We start from the raw sequence: 22432 nt of genomic DNA on the forward strand, positions 1-22432 counted from the left end.
GTATCAAAATTAGATTAAATATAGTTACAACTAGGGGTCATTTCTAAAAAGTTGTTTTATTTAGTCTGGTCTCGATATTTTGCTTTTATTTTCTTCATATCGTTCATCCAACTCCGAGCAACTCCGTTTCAATGTACTGACGTACTGAACAAGCGGGAGTTTATTTGGAGAGTGTGAGTTAGACCTTTTCATTTTTCTGAGCCCACTATTATTAATTATTGGTTGGAGTGATGTCCTTCTCAAAGGACGTCGCTCATCTATTGATAATAGGTTTTGATCCTCGAGATCCGCTACAGCATCTTCAATCGATCCACGCTTTTCGTCATCGCTAGTTTTATAATCATTAGCGACAGTATCCACAATTGAACTTCTAAGGTTATCGATGACAGCTACATACTCTTTCGTGGATGATATTGATTTTTGCAACCTTTTCTTGAGAATCTCGTCTTTTTTTAGCATTTTGCCGAAGTGCTCATTCAGAATACCATTCTTTTCAATCAAAAGGAAGGGATCCTCGTACCTGTCTACCTGATCCTTTACCTGATTGATTGTTTTAAAGACTGAGTCAGTCGAAGTTCCTACAGCGGACTTAATGTGAGAAAGCGCAAACTTCATATCACCTTGAAAAGTGTTGTTCAATGAATCACATTTGTTTATATATTCAAACGATTGCTCCCATTTGTGTTTCTGTGGCTCAAAAAGGTTCATTTCTTTTTTTATTACTTCAGAAGTAGCCGTTCTCAAATTTTTTATCATTATTTCCTTGTTATTTTCCAAATGCTCGTTCATCATTTGCTGGAATCTGTGAAGGAGAGAATCTGCTGAAGATTGAAGGTAATGATAGGTTTTGTCCACATGGGAACTCAATAGATCTTCATGATCATTCTTGAAAAAATGCTCAGTCAAGTACTGCTTCAAATTATTATACTCTTCGCTGACATCACTGAGATTTTCAGATAGGTTACGATGATAATTGTTGAGCATGGTTTCAACTTCTGAAATTTGATTGGCAGCAACCTCGTAAAATTTGGGTGTCTCTAGCAATATCTTTTCCATACAGTCTTTATACATTGTTTCTGCCTTTCCTTGAACAGTTTTTACAAGTTTAGCGATCTCACATTTGACAATATTGACATGATCCGGTACATCGTTACCCTCAATGTACTCTGTCTGATTAATTCTCTCAATATCCTCTACGAAAGTGTCTTTCAGCCGAGAAAATTCCTCTCCTAAAGAAGAGCGTATCTTTTCTTTAAACTCATGTTCCCGTCTCTCAAATTTCTTGATAGTAGATTCCATGTTTCCCATGGCTGTCTTCAGGGCCGACGTAGCACCTATAATTTCTTGTTCCCTTTTATGCTGTTCCTCTAATTTTGCATAGAGCTCACTGACTGAATCTCTCATCCGCTGGAGTTTAATCCTTTGTAAATCATTGACTTCATGAGAAGCTTTTTTGTCCCTTAAGAGAAGACTATTTTGTGATGTTAAACTTTCAACGACCCTTTTGCATTCCTGTACTTCGTTTTTGTAACTTTCTAAATCGTTCGTTAACTCTTTATAGTTATCCTGACTCATATATATACCTTCTCTAGACTTGGTTGACAAGAAGTCTGCTTTTATTTTCGCTAGTTCCGAAGTAATACTCTTGACAAGTATATCCTTCATGACAATGGATCCCAATTGAGGTTTATTCTTGATATTTTTGGCTTTTGCTGCATATTGAAGAGTGCTACAAGTTTCCTCGGAATTTATTTTGGCAGGCGATATTGTAGCTATCAAAGCAGTCTTCGTATTACCTCCGAGGGAGTCCTGTAGCAGTCGTGTAAGTTTTGATTCTCGGAACGGAACATGTGCATTTTTATCAGCAAGTGAGTTTATTACTCTTCCTAATGTCAATAAACTTTGGTTAATGGATCCTGCCTCTTTTGCTCTTTGATGTTGAGCCCCCGATCGACTTATGTTTTCTGAACCAGCAAGGTCTACAAGATTCATTTTTGAAATTCTGAACATTTCCCCTTTATGTTCTTTGTAGAGATTTATGGTAAATATTGTGTGTGATCTGCTCGAGAAATCATTCATTTTCGTGGATGCCACTTGTCGATATTTGAGTCCCTTTTGGAGAAGTTTAATACCTTCCTTTGCACTGTTGATGTGGAAATCTTGCAGATTTTGAATATAGATTCCTGTGCTTTGATCCTGATTTGGAGATTGTTGTTTTTGCTGCTGCTGTTTCTGCTGTTGCTGTCGTTGCTGCTGTCGTTGCTGCTGTCGTTGCTGCTGCTGCTGAGAGGGTGACACTCTGAAGGGAACGCCAGGAAAAGACAGCGACCTCCTATAATTTCTCTGAACTCTAGAAATGGGGTGTTCTGTTGATGTGCTAGAAGAATTTTGCCTGGGAATATTTCGATTGACATTATTAGTGGATGACGATAAGGAGTCCGATTCGAATATCTTCAAGCGTTTTGATGCGGGAACATCTTGCGAAACATTCAACAAGTCCTTGAGTTCTTCATTGTACAGCTCAACGAAAGAACATTTCACTACATAATCATCCTTTTGTGATTCCAGACTCTCAAATAAGCGAAACAGTATCCTAGGTATTATGCCCGCTGAATCACTCAATTCTCCATTATATAGCTTTTCATCACCTGTCATTGTATAAGTCTTACCAGTAGACGTCATTCCATAGACAAGTACGGTACAGTTGTATCCTTTAATAAAATCCGCAAACAGCGGTTCAGCTATATTGTGAAATATTAAGCTCTGATTCGCACTTGGTCCAAAAACCTTGTCCACTGTGTATGTCTTTGAATTTATCTGCGCTGTGATGCCTACATCATCCGTAGTGTTAATTGATACCTCGTTTGAACCCATTACATCTGGTACTGAAACTACCACAGAGCTTTTCGCCCGAATCTCTCGTTCATTTCTGCCTCGACATCTGACGGCTACTGTTATATTGAGTTCTTCAATTAAATCATCACCTGCGTGTGGAGATGAACTCATTTTCCACACACTTGCTGCAAAACGAAAGGATCCTGCCAATCTGCCAAGTGCTTATATCGATATGTACCAAATAAAGAAAGGGTCTTTGGTGCTCTATTGTTTGTTTACGTTTTAAAGTTGTTATACAGTAATTTTGTGTGCAAATCACCTAATACGTAAACCTATTTTATACATAATCAAAAGTAGTAATCACGGTGACTCTCTATGAAAATTCCAATAGCTATACAATCAACATCTTTTAGTTCGTTTCAAGCTTCTATTCCATTCGAGCCATATGATCCGGAACTGCCCTGCCCGGCATCATTTTTTGTTCCGCTTTTATGCTTTCTTCTTCTTTTGCTTTTGATCATGACCTGAGAATCAGTCTTGATCTCATTATCTACCGTTTCAATTTTCCTCTTCGCAGATCCATTTTCTTTCCTTGAGATATCTTTTACTGTTTTTTTCTTCATACTCAATGGGTTAGGGCAACTTGGTCCCTTTTTCCCCTTCTTGAGAACTTTGGATATCATAGATTTGTCGTTTGTGGATGTATCGAGACTCCCTACTTTGGGATCGTTTAGTCCTTTGAAAAGCTTTGACTCTTCTACCTTTGCACTTATTCTCGCACTGGCATCGCTCAAAGGCTCCATGACCATGACTGATCTCGACAGATGGATCAGCGGTACTCCCGGGATCTTTCGCAGTGACCGCCTTATATTCAAATCCTGTGACGCAACGACATATCTATGTTTATTATTCCCATTGACGTTGACCACATCGTCGAGACATTTTTGCGGAGGTAATGGATCTTTCGGTGGATGATTACAACGACGTCTTTCGAATCCCTTGGCGATATCTATGGCCTCCTGGTTCCCATAAGCGTACAGCGCTTGCATACAACACTGTGTTATCATGACTTTCACCTCCGCTTGCAACGTTCTTTTCAGGCCTTTGACTAGATCGAAACTAGATTTATAACAGTCTAAAACCAATTGGTCATCTACCAAAACCTGATATGGTTCACGAAACTTGAACGTGTGGTTATACACCAACATTTGTTTCCTATATGACTTTGCTCTCTTTTGGCGCATCTTTTATCGTTTTCGAGTAGTATGCTAAAGACCCCTGAATTAGCTTGCAGTACTGTTTTATTTTATTATTTCAGTTCTTATTGAGGAGGAAAATTTTTTTGGAATCCAGTCACTTCGCGATGAGATGGGCATTTTTTTTTTCGTCCATGTCTGAGAAAAATTCATGAATATTCAGGAAGGAATCAACCAATATCACATATATCCTTTATGAATTGACCGCATCGATCGGCAATCATGATTATGTGCCATGTTAATATCAGGATTAGTAAGACTTCGATTTCTCTCTTGTGATATAGTAAGAACGGTACCTGAGTCCTATCGATAATGTTATCTATAGATATTAAAAAACGTTGTAAAGCAAATTCTGCGGTCTTGATCCATTGTTTGACTGTATGATCTTCGGGTTCTGCCATCAACTTTTTTTTAATGTGTTGGTGGCGCTGAAAAAGCACCTCCTGATGTTTCTTGTTCTTCTGTTCAGCATAAGATAGCTCGTGGCTGGATGAGAAATTGGGAACATGGTTTGAGCGGCACATATTGCTCTTCTCGTAAACAGATTTTGACTCAATAACTTCAACAAAAGACCTCTCGAACCTCCCTTTATTTGTTTCATCATGTTCTTGGTCGGCCCATTTTGCAACATTCTTACCGGAGATCTTTATGTCGTCCAAATCCGTGACTGGATAAGGCGGCTTTTTACGCATTGGGACCTGAAGCAGCGAACAATAGTAGCTTAATTCAACCTTTTCATCGACTACGTGTGATGTTCAAGGTCCTATTCTTCTCCCCGATATCTCTGGCTGAAATTAGGAAAAGCACAACACGCGCTGCGTTTGCATTTACTTGCAGATCATTGCTTAGTTTTTTTTTTTTTTTTTTTTTAATTATATTTGCATCTTAAAATAATAAGAACTACATAGATTTAGAGCATATATCAACAAAACAACATGATAAAATCATACTGAACAAAAAAAAAAATACAAACTATATCATAATATCCCACCCTGCGGAACTTTATTTACCCGAATTGCGTTGCTTTGTTTTGATCAGATAATATTCAGTCTATCCATAATTGATCTAATTTCATCAAATATATCGTCTGTCTTGGACTCAAGGATATCTTCCATATGTCCAATATCAATGTTTTCAGCTCTAGAGTTAGCTTCCAATGATTTGCCACCCCAGAAATCACTTAAATCTTGACCACCACCATTGAAGATTAAAACGTTTGGCGTGTCGGTAGGTAAGTCATCCAAAATGTCTTTTGTACTGTAGGAAACCAATCTTTTCTTCATCTGTTCCGGAGAGATACTATCAGAACCGGAATTATAAAAGGAACTTTCTTTACCTGGTTGCAAAGCTAACAAGTAACTTAATAGACCTGCGACATGTGGAGAAGCCATTGAGGTACCAGATAAGGTGGCAGTGGCATCATCTGATCCAATGTAGGTGGATAAAACGTTCAAACCTGGAGCAAAGATGTCAACACATTTACCCCAATTTGAAAAATAAGCTCTATCATCACTCAAAGTGGAAGCACCCACAGTGATTGGACCTTCAGCAGAAGCTGGCGACGTACTACAAGCATCTTGATTTTCATTGCCTGCTGCAACGGCAAAATGAATACCTGCTGCAACGGCAGCATTAACAGCCAAATCCAGAGCTGGTGATTTACCACCACCTAAAGACATATTTGCAGTAGAACCTTTGAAGCCCTTCTTGTTCTCCTTTGCAGCTTTTTGATGCGACTGAGCAGCAAACTCAACACCTTTGATTACGTCAGACATCGAACCAGAGCCGTTCGATCTTAAAACTTTCACAGCGACAACTTCTGCCTGTTTTGCAACACCATAATGTCTGGAGGCAATTGTACCTGCACAATGGGTGCCGTGTCCATTTCCATCAATGTCTTCATCGTTGGCTGGGACAGTTTTACCCCATTTTGCTCTACCTTCAAAATCGTTGTGCTTCACGTTGATACCCGTATCAATGACATAAGCTGTAACACCCTTGCCACCTTGGTCATCGTACAGGTACTTGTTGAAACTACCCAGATTTAGACGCTCTCTGTGAGAAATACGCGATAAACCCCATGGTGCTCCGTTTTGCGTATCGAAATCGTTCGAGTGAACCAAGGAGTCCTGCTCGACGAATTCCACGAACGGACTCTTGCGAATCAATTCAATGACAGGCTCCGTAAAATAGCCGAAGTAACCAGACAACAGTCCACCAATATCAAACGAATCCTTAATGCCCCCCACCAACGAGTTAGAGAATTCTACATCTGAAGTGGCGGCAAAGAAGGGGTCAGAATCTGCCAGTTCTGCTGCAGACTTCAGTTGAGCTTGCTCAACGATCTCCTTGTGAAATGCCACCTCTTCTAGCCCCACGTGTTTCTTGAAAACAATGATGTAACGGTTTGGGATCAAGTTTTTGGCAGCTACGTTGACGGCCACTAAAGGAGCTTCCAATTCCTCGGCTACAGTCTCTGCAACTTCCAATTCAATCTCGTTGTCGCTTTCTGTTTCTTTCCCGACCTCATTCGAGAGTCCGCCCTCAACCTGCAGCTCGCCCGCATTGCCATTACCTTTGGAACGATGACACGGCATTTTACCACCTTCGTGAGACTTCATCCCAGGAATAACCAGAGAGGAGCCGACTGTTGCCAGAGCCGCTAAGGGAAAAATCGTGGTTTCTAACTTCATTGTGACGTGTTACGTGTTACGTGTGTGACTGCAAATACTTGTATGCTTGCGTGTGTGTGTATATATAACAGATATATATACACCTAACGCTGTTGTTATGAACAAATCTCTTCGTGTTTGCCACCGAGACTTCCCTAATCCTTCTCTTTATATAGAAATTTGCCCCCCAGAAACTGCCATCTTGCCACCCCTTTTTCTTCTTGACCCCCGTTGACCCGCCCTGGCAGAGTTTCTCGGATTTGCTGGGCTTCCAGCAATTTATCTTATCGCAAATCTCTTTCAAGACGGGTAACCGTAGACAAAGGAGAAGTGGCTTGTTTGCCGTTCTGTTTACGCCATAGATAAGCCCATACAACTGTGAAGGCGGAACTGATAAGAGGATGAAGGATGGATGCAGTTGAGCAGTGGAGTAGGAAGGTAGGGTGGATGTAGTGGATGTAGGAGCTGAGGATGCAGGAGCTGAGGATGCAGGAGCTGTGAGATGTAAAGGCTCAAGACATAAGGTGCAAGATGTAGGAGCAATGAGGATGAGAGGGATTTAGCTGATGATTAAGGTGCAGTGCACGTGATACCGGCTATAAAGGTACTATATGGGAAAACTAGGGTTTAGGACCAATCATGTTCTCTGGAATGACCCAGTCATCAAATTCCTTCGCGGTAAGAACACCAAGTTCTAGAGCAGACTCTTTCAAAGTGATGCCCTTCTTGTGGGCATTCTTGGCAACTTTTGAAGCGGCATCGTAGCCGATCTTGGGGTTCAACGCTGTAACAAGCATCAGGGATTCGTGCAGTAATTTATTGATCTTGTCCTTGTTTGCGGTGATACCGTCAACACAATGAACTCTGAAGGAGTAGCATGCGTCGCCGATTAATCTGACAGAGCTCAACAAGTTGGAAATCATGACTGGCTTGAAAACGTTCAGTTCGAATTGACCAGATGCGCCTGCAAAGGTAATGGCAGAGTTGTTGCCCATAACCTGCACGCAAACCTGAGTCATTGCTTCGTTTTGGGTGGGGTTAACTTTACCGGGCATGATGGAAGAGCCCGGCTCGTTCTCCGGCAAGGAAAGCTCTCCGTAGCCACATCTTGGACCTGAACCAAGATATCTAATATCTTGGGCAATCTTGAATAATGAACATGAAACTGTATTCAATGCACCGCTTGCCTCTACAATTGCATCATGTGCCGCTAGAGCTTCGAATTTGTTTGGCGCAGTCTTGAAAACAATACCAGTCTCTTTGGAAACCTGCTCTGCAATTTTCTCCGCGAACCCAATCCTTGTGTTCAACCCCGTACCAACAGCGGTACCACCTTGGGCTAAAAACTTTAGATGAACTAGAGAGTTCTCAATACGACTAATACCATTGGTCAACTGCTGAACGTATCCGCTGAATTCTTGGCCCAGAGTCAATGGTGTTGCATCTTGCAAATGAGTTCTACCGATTTTAACGATATTTCTGAATTCACGGGCCTTTGTATTCAATGAGTCTCTCAAGGCAGTCAGTTCCGGTAAAAGATGATGAGTTATTTGGAGCACTGCTGCAATGTGCATCACCGAAGGAAAAGTGTCATTCGACGATTGTGCTTGATTACAATGATTGTTTGGGTGAATCTGTTTCGATCCCATTTCACCACCTAATAGTTCAATTGCTCTGTTAGAGATAACTTCATTTGCATTCATATTCGATTGAGTACCAGAACCCGTTTGGAAAACTACTAATGGGAAATGATCAGTTAACTTACCTTGCGCCACTTCATCGGCAGCTTTCTTGATTAGATCAGCAACCTTTGGGTCCAAAGTTCCCAACGATTCATTCACAACAGCAGCTGATTTTTTCAAGATACCAAATGCCTTGATGATTGGCTCTGGCATACGTTCACGAGCACCCCCAATTTTGAAGTTCTCCAAAGAACGTTGAGTTTGCGCACCCCAATACTTATCAGCTGGCACTTGAATTTCACCGAACGCATCGGTTTCGGTTCTGAACTGTTGCATTAACGTTGAGTTGGTGCTTAACGACATTTGGCTTTGACGCAAAAGTGTACTGCTTGAGCAACGATATCCTCTCAATAAACTTGGTGACAACCTCAACATATCACTCGCAATTTCTTCTTGTTCTTGTTCTTGTTCTTGTTCTTATTCTTCTAATGCGGAAATCCCCTCCAATGGCAAAACTTCCGACAAAGAGGACAATGAAAATGCAGAATAACGAGACAAATATGCCCTAATAATCAAGCTGTTTAGTTACTGACACACCAGATCACTGAAGAGTGCAAGTATCGAAAACTATTATGTACTGATACGTAGCTTAATTCTAAATCTCAAGTTGAAAACGCTGGGTTATGATATATTCTTGATATTTTGTTCTGTCAAGGGATTTCTCGTAACCTGGAAAAAATGATGGGGCATAACTTTCGGTTCCGAGATCGCAAATAATAAGCTTCAGCGGCTAAGAGACTACATTAGCACGAGCATACTAGCCAAATGAAACTGATTAGCATCCATGACACCGCTTTGACGCCTCTTCGACGATCAGTTCCCTATCGCCATGGCTAGGAGTTTGTATTGCGGGACGTCAACTCGACTCGTTTGGTCACCAGTCCTGGGTTTACTTTCTGTTGCTTCTGACTCTTACCGTTATCAAAGCTCCTCTTATTGGTCTTGTTGGCTGTTATGCATTCTTCGAATAGCCTCTTGAATGGTACACATATGTATTCCTCAGGGGAATACGCTGTGATGTTACATTGATATTGCGTGAGTGATTTCAGGGAGCAGAACTTAGAATCTCGCACAAGCTTTTGGTGCTCACCCTGGATCTGATCCTTGCAAAGTATAGGAGTAGGCGGCGCCATTTATTAAGCTTGTTCTTGCTTCGTCCGTTGCTGTCTTTACACAAAGGGCTCTTGTTTTATTTCGTGGCCTGAAAAAGAATGCAACTAATGAAATGTTCTCTAACATGTACAATACCGCATAGTATAGAAAGAGGTCACTTACTAGATTAAAAAGCTATGGTTGATATTCAATTGATCGAGCAGTTATTGTCAGAATACTGCACAACTAGAAATTACCGGTATTCATACGGTACAGCAGGATTTCGCGATGATGCTTCTAAATTAGACACGGTGATGTTCACTACTGGTATTGTTGCGTGCTTGAGGTCAATTGCTCTAAAAGGCAAACCAATCGGAGTTATGATAACTGCATCACACAATCCTCCATGCGATAATGGTGTCAAGATTGTTGAGCCAGACGGATCTATGCTAATCCAGGCCTGGGAGGCTACTGCTACTGATCTGGCCAACTTGGTGTCCAGCGGAAATCAAAAAGCCATATTAGAGAGGTTAAAGGATTTAGTCCCCGCCGGAAACGCGGAGTACCGGGCAAGATTGGTCTTGGGTCGCGATTCCAGATCATCAGGCCCCCATCTTCTGTCATGTCTCTTGGCGAGTGCCAAAAATCTGTTCAACGCGGACGTGAAAGACTACGGATTGTTGAGTACTCCTCAATTGCATTTTTTAACGAACGAGCTATCGAACGACAACGATCATTCAGAAATCTCTGAATCCAAATACTTTGACTTTTTCCTGAGCGCATGGTCTACAATTATGGAATCGCATGGCGCGGAAACCACTGCCTCATCTAACTTCGAATATCTAACTATTGATACTGCCAACGGAATTGGTGGGCCAAAGATACAGGAACTATTGAAAAGATGGCCTCTTGTTCAGCAAGTCTGTGTGATCAATAACGCCTGGGAAAATCCAGAACTGTTAAACCATATGTGTGGTGCAGATTTTGTAAAGACAAATCAATGTTTGCCACATGGAATTCGTAATGAGGATAATTCAAACAAGCTATTTTGTTCATTTGACGGTGACGCTGATAGAGTTGTGTTTTATTACGTCGACGCAACAGGAGTCTTCAATTTACTCGATGGGGATAAAATCGCAACCTTATTTGCCAAATTCATTTCACAATTACTGGATGAGGCTGATCTCAAGTCAAAATTATCAATGGGTATAGTTCAAACCGCTTATGCTAACGGAAGCTCTACCAATTACTTGAAAGAGAAACTGAAAGTCCCTGTAACTTGTGCAAAGACTGGTGTTAAACACTTACATCATGAGGCAATCACACATTATGATATAGGAATCTATTTCGAAGCTAATGGTCATGGCACTATCATTTTCTCCAAGAAATTTTTCGAAGTTATATCAAGTAATGCTGCGAAGTCCGCTGCAACAAACACTCTGAAAGCATTATCTCAATTGATCAATCAGACTGTTGGTGATGCTATATCTGATATGATGGGAGTTCTAGCTGTATTATCAATTCTAAATTGGTCTCCTGCAGACTGGAATAAAGAGTTTACTGATCTACCGAACAAGCTAACAAAAGTTATTGTACCAGATAGAACAATCTTTGTTGCAACAGACCAAGAACGCAAATTGCTATCACCTAGGGGCCTGCAGGATAAGATAGATGCTGAGGTTGCTCAGTTTGATAACGGCAGATCCTTTGTCAGAGCTAGTGGAACTGAAGACGCTGTGAGAGTTTACGCTGAAGCTTCCACTCGTGAAGATACTGAAAAATTGTCAAGAGCCGTTAGCAGCTTGGTGTTAGCTTCTGTTAGCAATTGAGCTTTAAAAGTATAGGTTTTTTTTGCTTTTGCATTATCGATTTTAATAAAGTAGCTAATCAAAAAAAAGCAAGCAAGCTTTGAATTGATTATCAACAAGTACATAGCTTACGGAGCTTTTGTTTGTAAATCCGTTCAAAGGAAAATGTCACAGTGATTGATGAGCCTCGGATTCGATTCGACCAATCAAGGAACATTTATGCTGCAATTCTCTCTGAGAGCTCCTCCATCAAGTAAGTGCCACATTGCGAAAATCCTCTTTGTGTGTTGCATGCTCTGCAGTTCCTTCCTGTCTGAAAGTGGTATTCTGATATACAATAATGCTAAGTCATTGCAAGAAAAGGAAGCTACCTGATGGGATGCTTCCTGGCTCATTTTTGGTTTATAAATTGTGATGTACCGTATTCACAGCATCTTACGCTGAAAAGAGATTTAAGTTTCTGCAAATCACCTCGATCTCCTTATACTCAGGTAATTTATTCTGGGTGAGGCCCTCAAAAGAACCAATCACATTCAATTGAGGTTGGAAATCACACCAGCTTGATCACTTGATAGAGTCTATTTTACTACCAGATGCGCTCGATGGAAAGATACACATAGCAGCAGTATTAAGCATTAAATCTTAGAAAATACATAATACCTATATAAGCGGCAGGCATATTAATGCGTATTAATAAATTGTCAAGGGCTAGTACTAAAGATGAGTTTCAACTTACCACCATTAACGAATACATATAATCGTTGTTGTCATACCATAAAGACTTTAATAACGTCGATGTAGATGATCTAAAAAAGAGGAATTACGGGATAGACTCTCAACGAATTTCATATATCTCACGGTAGATAACATAGTTCGTTCAGCAGAGTAGAAAATCGGTTCCTGCAGTGCATCTCTTGAGCAAAAAGAATTTCCTTTATAACCAAATGTAAAGTGCCTAGCGTATGCGATTATCCAAATAGACTAAAAATGCGAAGCAAATTCCTGCTGGACGTTAGAAAGACGTTTTATGAGTAAATTACGACTCTTATGCATAACTATTCAAGGCCAGTACAAACTGAACAAAATGCTGCTGTGAACTAAAACATGCCTTCGTTTAGTAGCGACGAACGCAGCTAACAATATATTGCATGCGGAAAACTAAAATAGCTCCCATAGCCGATCTAATCCGCAAAAGTCAAGCCTGCAAAACTTGTAGAAATATCAATGGTCATCGCCCATTGTATAATTTGGTATCATTTAAAATCCCAGGAAAAGCGGTTTGCCGGATGTTGATTTGCCTGTGAATAAGATAAATGTGTCTGTCAGCAAAAGTATTTACTGAAATCATTGCAACATATTTTTTCACAAGATGAATATGTCCTTAAGTCAATACTTCATAAATCTCACTGCCCACCGCTCACTGCAGCTGCAAGATCGACCTTTTTTTCACCAGAATTCATAAGGAGCGACAACATCGCATTGAAAGGGCTCTTTTCATCTCCCTTCGATCTCTCCACTGTCACATGAGGAATCTTGAATGCTAACTTCAGCTATCTCAGTTATGACTTCTCTGCGTTTATATTTGATCTCACTGAAGCCTGATACATGACTACATTAGTTTGGAGTTTGAATGTAGCAAAGTATCATAAACGCCTGGATTCATCTCATGCGCCCTCAAGTTCACTCGAATTAGGCCAAACGGGTTATTACTTTGTTACCTGCGTTGTTGCTAGTATTATTTATCTCATCTTCATCCTTGTCTTTTTCTCTGGTAGAGAGATGTGGATCATGGATCTTTCTGCTATATGAAAAAAGACTGCGTTCGGAAGCGATGAGAACAAATTTAAAACATAAGATGCCCTTTTACATTACTATATATTAAATCAATTGGATCGAATTAATTAACAAGAGTAAGATACCTGGCGACACGATGGCAAAGAAGAATAAGAAAGATAAGGAGGCCAAAAAGGCTCGTGCCGAGCTCAAGATGAAGAAAAGTCAAGGTAAGGCTGAGTTGAAGGACAAGAAAAAGTCCAAGAAGCTTGGAACTGAAGAAGAAGAGGATGTTGATATTGAAGAAATTTTAGCAAACTTCAAGCGTGAACAGGAACTCTTCGAGAAAATTGTCGTTGAAACTGTTGAAAAACCATCAAAAAGAATTAGCCCATGCATAATCGCGAATCCAATCCACGGTAAAAACGAATTGGTCTTATTTGGTGGAGAAAACACAGACCAGGAAACTTCAATGACACATTTTTATAATGATATGCTTACATATAATCCCGATAACGACCAGTGGAAGAGAATTAGTTCCCAGAATTCCCCAATGCCTAGATCGTCAGCGGCCATGGGAGCTCATCCAAGTGGTGTTGCAATTCTACACGGTGGCGAGTTTTCCTCTCCAAAACAAAATACCTTTTACCATTACTCGGACACTTGGTTACTAGATTGTTCGACCAAGGAATGGACGAAGATCGAACAAAAGAATGGACCCTCTGCACGTTCCGGTCATAGAATGACGGTTTGGAAGAACTTTCTGATATTGCACGGGGGATTTAGAGACCTAGGTACATCCACGACCTATTTGAATGATTGTTGGTTGTTTGACATCACCACTTACAAGTGGAAACAAGTCGAATTCCCAAAGAATCACACTATCCCAGATGCAAGATCAGGACATTCGTTGATTCCAGATTCAGAAGGTGCTATACTTTGGGGAGGTTATTGTAAAGTTAAAGCTGGCAAAGGGTTACAAAAAGGTAAAGTTCTGAGTGATTGCTGGTATTTGAAAATGAATAATGATGCAAGTGCTATTAGATGGGAGAGAAGGAAAAAGCAAGGTTTCCAACCGTCGCCAAGAGTTGGTTGCTCTATGGTTCATCATAAAGGGAGAGGTGTACTTTTTGGAGGAGTGTATGATTTTGAAGAAACAGAGGAAAGTTTAGATTCTGAGTTTTATAATGACGTTTTCACCTATCAGGCCAATACCAATAGATGGTATTCCTTGTCTTTAAGGCCACAAAGAAAAAAGGTGGTGAAGACCTCCAATAAGAGCACAAAAGACCAGGAAAAGGAGCTGGAGGAATTACTCAATAATATACTGAAGAAGGCAAAACTTTATGATCAGGAGGAGGATGCTACGGATAATCACTCGAATAAAGAAAGCAGTAACAGTGAAAATTGCAACGAGGATGAGAGTGATGATTCAGATGTAGATACAACACCTTCATACCCGGTTTCAAATCAATTACCCCATGTAAGATTCAATTCTGCAACGGTTGTCGTCAACGATACCTTATTCATTTTTGGCGGTGTTTGGGAATACGGGGAAAAAGACTACTCTATAGATTCATTCTACAGCATTGATCTCAACAAAGCCGATGGAGTCACTGTTTATTGGGAGAACATGAACGTTATCGAGAAAGCCAAGCAACAGGACGGCAGCGAAAGCTCAGAAGAAGAAGAAGAAGAGGATGACGACGATGACGACGAAGAAGAGCCTGTCGATAAAAAATTGATCGCCGAAGAAGATGATGAGGAAGTAGAAGACGAAATTGAAGAGGTGGATCAGGATGAAATACCTGATCCCCGCCCTTGGCTCCCACATCCCAAAGCGTTCGAAACGCTGCGCTCTTTTTACATTCGCACAGGTGCAGACTTTTTGCAGTGGGCTATTTCCAACAACAAAGATGCTAAAGGTAAACATTTGAAGAAAAAAGCTTTCGACCTTTGTGAAGATCGTTGGTGGGAGAGAAGAGATCAAATTCGTCTCGAAGAAGACAAGCTGGAAGAACTCGGCGCTGTAGAGGGCATTGTAGAAAGAGATAATACCAAGATGTCAAAAAGAAGATAGAATTATATATAGATCATATAAGAGAATATAGAAAGTTATTATACCCCCAGTTGCTCCACTTATGTGTAACCGAGTGCAATTATCTCTTACTCACGTGATAGTTTTTGCCCTTCAGGGCCCATAATTCTCGAAAGCGAAGATTCTTTTTATACAGCAAATGTTAATTGATATAAATCAAGTCATACATAGAGCTCCAAAATTATTGAGCACTCAATGATGGGCGTTACGGGTCCAATCACAGATGACCAGGCAGATAAACCGCTTTCTATTGATGAGGAGTACGACTTATGGAAGTCAAATGTCCCACTAATGTATGACTTCGTCAGCGAGACGAGATTAACTTGGCCCTCTTTGACAGTGGAATGGCAGCCAGGACAGGATCCAAGTAGTCGACAACACATGGTAATCGGCACACACACTTCAGGAGAGGAACAAAATTATTTGAAAATTGCTTCAATCGAGTTGCCAGACGAAATACTACCCGAGCAGAGTACGTCATCGAGTGACCGTACAACCAAGTCGAATATAAAGATCAGTAGAAAGTTCAAGCATGAAGAGGAGGTCATTAGAGCTCGATATATGCCACAAGACACTAATATCATTGCTACGATCAACGGTAAAGGTACGGTGTATATATACGACCAATCGATGGATCAGACCGATGGGCTAAAGCTGACTTTAGATTACCATAAACAGAATGGTTACGGTTTATCCTTCAATTCGAACGATGAAGGGAAGCTGCTCAGTGGATCAGATGACACTACTGTCGCTTTATGGGATGTTACTGGAAAACTACTGGCTCCTATAAGTGTCTGGACAGAGTCACATTCTGACATAGTTAATGATTGTAAATGGCACGAATTTGATCTCAACATATTTGGGTCAGCCTCAGAAGATTTAACATTGAAGTTGCATGATCAAAGGATAAGAGACTCTGTCACTTGTACAATTAAATCCAAAGAGCCGTTTAATACTCTTTCATTCAGCAGGCACTCCAAGTATTTATTTGCAGCTGCAGGTACAAATTCCTTGGTTTACCTATACGATGCAAGAAATCCATCGAAAGTTTTACATACAATGCCAGGACATGAAGGTTCCGTCACAAATCTTGAATTTTCGTCAAAAGAGGATGGAATTCTTGTCTCATCGGGCGATGATCGAAGAGTGATTATGTGGGATCTAGCCGAAATAGGTGCCGAACAAGCTCCTGATGATGCTGATGATGGTGCCCCAGAAGTGATGATGATACATGCAGGTCATAGAAGCTCTGTAAATGATTTCTCGATATCTCCAAACATACCGTGGCTGATAGCAAGTACAGAAGAGGAAAATATCATTCAAGTATGGAAATGCTCCAATAAGCTTCCTAGAGTCGGAGGATTCGTAAATGTAGATGACTCCATGCTGGAATGAAGGCATAAATTGTAATGTATTGAACTATTTTCTACACTTAATCGATATACATAAAATGCGCAAATGATATGGTCTTTTTGTTAACATAAATAATTAAATTGTTCAATATGTTAGTTTACCAGGAAAGCTTGAGACCAATTAGGGTAAAAAGAATCAGACGGTTTTTAATTTTCTTCCATGAAGGACTGAAAGCACTCTACAAACGACTCCATATTGTACCTATCTGGGTAATGAATGCATATATTTAGACCATTACTTTCGGTATGTGTATAGGAAAGAGACATAAAAAGATTGGGAGACAGACTTCTGGTCACATTAAGCTCTCTAATTTTGAAGCCACCATTCTTATCGTCCTGGTCAGAAAACTTGAAGTCAGAAACATCATTGACCTGAATCAGCTTTGTATTCGTTGTTTTCTCCTCCAAAGTGAACCTCATTCTTTTTATATCGTCGTCATTAAAATCTGATCTTTCCCAAGTTCTGAGCCGTTGCTTTATTATTGAGGTAACATGCATCGTAATTTGTCTGAATTGATATTCGAGTAATTGCTCTTTATATCTAGGATCGCTCCGTTTTGGTTTTATGCTTCTTGAGTCATATCCGTTGTATATGGTCAAGCCTTGGAAAACTTTATCATCTATCAGAGAAAGAGGACATTCAACTCTGACATTTTTGTAATACAAACCGAAATCAGATGAATCTTCTATTGATGATCTTAGATTTATCGGTATAACGAAAGTGATGCTTGCATTAAAGTTTTTAACCATAGGTTTCAAGCATAACATAGTGATACCACAAATGAAGCTTCTCAAACATATGTTCTGATCTGCTGCGATTGAGCTTAAATGGTCAAACCGCTCGGGTGCAATCGTACCAAAGATAGTAGTACCGCATAAATTATTGTCAGTTCTTAAAATATCAGAATAGCGCATTTTGATTTCTTTTGGCTGCTGATGGAGGTTGGAGTTTAGATAATCAAATGGCCTTTTAACAGCATTCAGATATATGGATTTGAAAAAGGACTGTGTTTGCAAATTAAGAAGGTCTGCAGCCATTGCTGGTAAATGCAGCTTAGCGTTATCGAAAATAGATCTTGATAGTTTCTGCTGACTCTTAGGATCATTTTTAAAAACTACGGTCAACTCTTCACCACTTTTTGAGACACAGTTTAGGGCTTCTAGGAACAGCTTATGAAAAGCAGCTGCAGAAAAGATGTCAAATAGAACATCATGTCCATGAAAAATGACTAAAGTTTCATCAACAACATATAGCTTCCATAAAACGTTATTTGATCCCGGCTGGAAAGTAGTTTGATTAAAAATATGGCGAATCAAGTACGGAGGTGCTCCAAAGCGACAGTTTATCACTTCGTCCTTGTAGCTGTCGAAGGTTATCTCCTTCACAACGTCTGCATATTTTATTTCGTTGACTGGAGCAAAATCCAGCCTCTCATTTATGGTTGCATAAAGCTCTACATGCTCACTTATCATCTTTTTCAGAACTCTGGATAACATAGATGTGCTCAGTCTAGAGTCCTTGTAAGTCAAGAGTGTGGCATCATCGGTCCATTCTTCAGCGGTGGATGAATACATCGCACCAAAAACCACTCCATTGCGGTAACCCTCAAGTGTTTGCGAAAGCACCTTTCTCTCCACGTTACATAGACTTCTGAATGACATCTCTTCCTGTTGATTTTATTTTTTGACAAATTCCACGTTAAGCAGTGTAACAAAGAGGCAGCCAATGCTTACCAAACTTCAGAAATTTCGTGGTGACGAACTGCCCCATTTATATATCAGATCCCAGATCCCTTTCATGGAGAAAACATTTCAGAGAGGCTTGGCGGATCGTACAAATAGTGTGATCCAATGGCACTTCTACGTTGGGTATTCTGTAAACAGTCACTACAAGGGTTTCGAGGCTCATTCACCAACAAAAGCTCTGGATCAATCCCCCAGCAAACTTTACGAACAGCATCCTTTCAGTCATAACGCTTCAGCTTCTGCTTTGCTTTCGATACCTAAGATTGTAATAAATTTTCGGTGAACGAGCGGCTGACCGTATTAGGCATACTATAACGTATAGCTAAACGAAACAGCGGGGAAGTTAAACGACATTAAAGAGTTATGCAAGACTTATAGCGCTCGTATTAGCACCTGAATTGATGATAGTTTAAAGGATTTTACGGCAAATTATTTACCAGTTACTTCACAGTTGCTGCGATAGGATACATTGCGAAAAGTAGGCTAAACGAGGAGATTTTACGACCTAATAGCTGTGAATGACTGGCACCTGTCGGCCTTCTCAAGCATTAAGTAGTTCACTTTCTTGAGGCAAGCCAGTTCACTAAGTCTATAAATAAATTTGGACCGAATTTACCGTGATTCTTCCATTGCTTCAATGTCGTGGTGTAGAGATCGATTATCTTATCACACACTTCTCCGGGCTGTTCGTCATTTCTCGTACCAATTAAAATCTTCGCCAAGAATAGCGATGTTGTGGCACAGACTGAGTGGTAAATAACTTTGTGCAAGCCGTTCTTCACTGCGAGCAGTCTTAGATGTGTAGCCTCCAACATCATGTACAATTTCTTGGAGTCTTCAATAGCTGGCTGAAATTCCGATGGTTTTATCTTGTAAATTCGTGTCTTAAGTAATTTTGAAATTCTTAGTGCCAATGGCTGGTCAACGGTTTCACGAATACAATTGATCATTGGTTCGATAAAAAGCAATAGATTGTTTAGAGCTGCGGGAGTAGAATCGTTACTTGGAATTCTCTTTTCCACATTTTTAATATAGATTTCCAACATGTCGATAATTCTGTTCTTGAAAGTTATGACATCTTCACGAGATTCTTTTGCCTCAATTTTTCTGTCATTCCCCGTGTTAACGCTTGTAAGCGCTTCTTTTCTGCGCTTAAAAATTTCTGATAACTGCCCATCTAACTGCATCATCATCTCATCATCCATGGACTCTATTTCATCTTCATCACTGTCATCACCTGATTCGTCATCCATTTGATTGAAGTCAACCTCCCCTTTATCATTAAGCATATTTTCAGGGATATTCAAAGCTTTAGCTAACGCACTTGTTGCCTCTTTATCTATTTCAGCAACATCATCGTCCCCTTCATCGTTAGATTCACCGCTGTCACTGTCACTGTCCGACGCAGACAATTCCTCGTCTGAGCGATCATTTTCTTCGAGATCAGCTTCACCTCTGTCTTCGTCTTCCATTTGACTTTCTTCAGCTTCAGCATCGTCCTCGTCCTGCTCATCAGTATCTTCAAACAATTGTGAGAATCCTTTTTTGTTCTCTCTAGCACTCAAAACATCTAACAAGACCTTAAGTTCGTCTTCACCGACAACATTGATAAATTGCTGCCAAACAAGTAAACTCAATTTTCTAAACAAAGATTTTCTCTGTGCTAGCAAAGATAGCAATATTTCTGTTAATCCAACTAGAGAAGTTGATTTTTCGATTTGCAATTCATTGTAGAATGCACATAGTTCTTCAATTATGGATATGGATTCTGACTCACCAGCGTACATCTCGAGGATACACATGGAAAGAAGACATTCTAAACCACGAGATTGGGGATTAGCCAGATCATTTGACACCTTTTTTAAAACTACTAATGAGTCATTTTTTATAGCAAGAAGGCTTTCATCTAATGGATTGGCCAGTTCTCTTTTTGAAGATTCCTCCTCTAGTATAATTTCGAGCGCTTGAAATTGCCAGGAATGACCTTTGTTCTCAACGGTGGTCAATTCAGATAGTACTGAATATAGCCTATCTCTTGCAATTCTATTGATATACTCATTACCTTTCAGGAAAAAGCCACACATAACAATCGGCTTTAATAAAGGTTTTAGTGAGAGTTGATCGTTAATTTTGGACTTATGAGATCGTATGATATGTAATAGAGTATCCAACGAGAACTGTACTTCATTTTTTTGCATCTTTGAAATATCGCTTAGTTGAGAAGCCAAACACTCAAATAAACTTGACAAACAGTTTCCCGTTATGTTGTTAAGAGAAATTAGTTTTGATACAGTTTTGGACTTGGTTAATTTATCAAAGTTTATGGAACCATTTGAACCGAACAATATCGATTCTAAGCATGGTATCAGTTTTTCAGAAGGATTATCTCCACATATATTGACAACTTTGCGTAAAGAGTTTTGTGACATCTTGTACAACAATCTCTTAGAGTTACTAGATTGATTTATTAAACATCTCATAAAATTTTGACTGAAACAACAATGTAGCCAACTTGGGGATACGAAATCAAGAGTCTTCTCAAAAATGAGGAATCCCAAATATTTCCTTTCACTTGAAGCTTTATCGTTGAAAAAAGTTTCGTCAACTGCAGCTTTCCAAAATTCAGGGAATTCAACAACTGAACTCTTCTCCTTTCTCCTCTTTTTTGAGGGTGGTCTATCAGAAGCAGGTTCATCGATAGCTGCAGGACTTGCTATAATAGGCAGCAGGATATCCCAAATGAAATGTAATCTCGGATTCCAATTGGTGTTCTTCGTGGTGGGCGAATCTGGGGCTTCTTGGGACGCACCTGAGTTTCGAAGAACTTGAGACAGCAAAGGAAGATTTCCCCTTGCTAGGGGATCATTTGCCTTCCAGCATTTTGAGTTCAGTTTCAAATCAGAACAGGCACTTGCCGTTTCATTTGGGGCATTCTTTAAGAGAGAAAGATAAATTGCCAAACCTTCGTTAGTGAGGGTCAATTGATACTTGTCGAATAACTGCAGAATACTTCTGATGCCGTTGGAATTCATAAAGGGCAGAAGTTTTTCGATCGTCCCAAATAGTGTGAACAGACATGGCTCTCTCAACCAAGCTTTCAAGGTTGCCAACTGTGCCAACTCATCAATGAACCGTATGGCAAACCCGGACACTCTACCATCTTCAATAAATATCTGGCTGAAAACAGGCTCATTTAGCAAAGCCTGTAATGCAAACATTTTACCGAATAGCAAACCACGCTCATCTTTCCCCTTCAAGACTTTCCCACTGGCGTTCTCACCAGTCGCACTGCCATCGATCGCAAGGTGTTCCGAGAGAACGTCAAAAAACTTGGTAATGGTAGCCAATTCTTGAGGTTTGGCAGCCTCATCTTCGATGCTTAAGGCCAAATTGATGACCTCGGTAAGACACAGTGAAAAGCCTAGTCGTGCGCTATTCCTGCCGGAGGCAAGACCTCCTACCAGCCTCTTGAGGACATACGACCATTCTTCAGCATCTCGAGGCAATTCTAGCGCTGCCAGGTCCTTTATCAGCGCTACAGCTGACGAGACCCTTTCATCCTCGAGATCAGATGCTAGTTTATAAAACCAGTCTCGGTTAACACGCCCGATCACCATCGTCACACTCAGAATACGGAAAAGAGCTACCCCCTGATTAAACTATACGAAATATACATAATGAAAGAAACGGCAATAGAAGCGAACAGAAAGACATCATGTATTCATCGTTGATTGAAGAATAATGACAAAATTTGTCCGATGATGCCCGATGATGTCCCAAATGACCAAATTTCATCCAAAAAGAGAAAAGCTATCCACGTGATGGTCATGTGATAGGCACGTGTTTATCACGTGTTTGAGATTCCTGGAAAGCATTTATCTCAAGCTTCTGCATGTAATTACATGTACAAAGATAGTCTGTGCTGCCACTTTTCAATGCTTCCAAGGGCTCTCGTTAAGCACCTTCTACAACAAATGTGTATCACCTCATACGAACCA

At 40.3% G+C, this 22432-nt stretch overlaps 11 protein-coding genes across 11 annotated transcripts; 3 read left to right on the forward strand and 8 right to left on the reverse strand.

The window, feature by feature from the left end:
• Positions 1 to 60: 60 nt before the first annotated feature.
• CIN8 (kinesin motor protein CIN8) lies at positions 61 to 3006 on the reverse strand (the record flags this gene model as incomplete). The annotated part of the gene is made up of 1 exon (XM_037290246.1): positions 61 to 3006. The coding sequence occupies one exon, from the start codon at positions 3004 to 3006 to the stop codon at positions 61 to 63; it is 2946 nt and encodes a 981-aa protein (XP_037146141.1).
• Positions 3007 to 3254: 248 nt separating this feature from the next.
• UTP23 (rRNA-binding ribosome biosynthesis protein UTP23) lies at positions 3255 to 4079 on the reverse strand (the record flags this gene model as incomplete). The annotated part of the gene is made up of 1 exon (XM_037290247.1): positions 3255 to 4079. The coding sequence occupies one exon, from the start codon at positions 4077 to 4079 to the stop codon at positions 3255 to 3257; it is 825 nt and encodes a 274-aa protein (XP_037146142.1).
• A 182-nt stretch (positions 4080 to 4261) lies between these two features.
• On the reverse strand, positions 4262 to 4783 carry HG535_0G03010 (uncharacterized protein; the record flags this gene model as incomplete). The annotated part of the gene is made up of 1 exon (XM_037290248.1): positions 4262 to 4783. The coding sequence occupies one exon, from the start codon at positions 4781 to 4783 to the stop codon at positions 4262 to 4264; it is 522 nt and encodes a 173-aa protein (XP_037146143.1).
• A 342-nt stretch (positions 4784 to 5125) lies between these two features.
• On the reverse strand, positions 5126 to 6784 carry PRB1 (proteinase B; the record flags this gene model as incomplete). Its single annotated transcript, XM_037290249.1, has 1 exon — positions 5126 to 6784. The coding sequence occupies one exon, from the start codon at positions 6782 to 6784 to the stop codon at positions 5126 to 5128; it is 1659 nt and encodes a 552-aa protein (XP_037146144.1).
• A 599-nt stretch (positions 6785 to 7383) lies between these two features.
• FUM1 (fumarase FUM1) lies at positions 7384 to 8880 on the reverse strand (the record flags this gene model as incomplete). The annotated part of the gene is made up of 1 exon (XM_037290250.1): positions 7384 to 8880. One exon carries the CDS (start codon positions 8878 to 8880, stop codon positions 7384 to 7386), a length of 1497 nt encoding a protein of 498 aa, XP_037146145.1.
• Positions 8881 to 9338: 458 nt separating this feature from the next.
• SOM1 (Som1p) lies at positions 9339 to 9638 on the reverse strand (the record flags this gene model as incomplete). The annotated part of the gene is made up of 1 exon (XM_037290251.1): positions 9339 to 9638. One exon carries the CDS (start codon positions 9636 to 9638, stop codon positions 9339 to 9341), a length of 300 nt encoding a protein of 99 aa, XP_037146146.1.
• Positions 9639 to 9794: 156 nt separating this feature from the next.
• PCM1 (phosphoacetylglucosamine mutase PCM1) lies at positions 9795 to 11426 on the forward strand (the record flags this gene model as incomplete). The annotated part of the gene is made up of 1 exon (XM_037290252.1): positions 9795 to 11426. One exon carries the CDS (start codon positions 9795 to 9797, stop codon positions 11424 to 11426), a length of 1632 nt encoding a protein of 543 aa, XP_037146147.1.
• Positions 11427 to 13335: 1909 nt separating this feature from the next.
• On the forward strand, positions 13336 to 15258 carry KEL3 (Kel3p; the record flags this gene model as incomplete). Its single annotated transcript, XM_037290253.1, has 1 exon — positions 13336 to 15258. The coding sequence occupies one exon, from the start codon at positions 13336 to 13338 to the stop codon at positions 15256 to 15258; it is 1923 nt and encodes a 640-aa protein (XP_037146148.1).
• Positions 15259 to 15471: 213 nt separating this feature from the next.
• HAT2 (Hat2p) lies at positions 15472 to 16671 on the forward strand (the record flags this gene model as incomplete). Its single annotated transcript, XM_037290254.1, has 1 exon — positions 15472 to 16671. The coding sequence occupies one exon, from the start codon at positions 15472 to 15474 to the stop codon at positions 16669 to 16671; it is 1200 nt and encodes a 399-aa protein (XP_037146149.1).
• A 164-nt stretch (positions 16672 to 16835) lies between these two features.
• PBI1 (Pbi1p) lies at positions 16836 to 18350 on the reverse strand (the record flags this gene model as incomplete). Its single annotated transcript, XM_037290255.1, has 1 exon — positions 16836 to 18350. One exon carries the CDS (start codon positions 18348 to 18350, stop codon positions 16836 to 16838), a length of 1515 nt encoding a protein of 504 aa, XP_037146150.1.
• A 641-nt stretch (positions 18351 to 18991) lies between these two features.
• Positions 18992 to 22051, reverse strand: POL5 (DNA-directed DNA polymerase; the record flags this gene model as incomplete). Its single annotated transcript, XM_037290256.1, has 1 exon — positions 18992 to 22051. One exon carries the CDS (start codon positions 22049 to 22051, stop codon positions 18992 to 18994), a length of 3060 nt encoding a protein of 1019 aa, XP_037146151.1.
• Between the last annotated feature and the right edge of the window lie 381 nt (positions 22052 to 22432).

Source organism: Zygotorulaspora mrakii, chromosome 7 (assembly GCF_013402915.1).
Source record: "Zygotorulaspora mrakii chromosome 7, complete sequence".
NCBI lineage: Eukaryota > Fungi > Ascomycota > Saccharomycetes > Saccharomycetales > Saccharomycetaceae > Zygotorulaspora > Zygotorulaspora mrakii.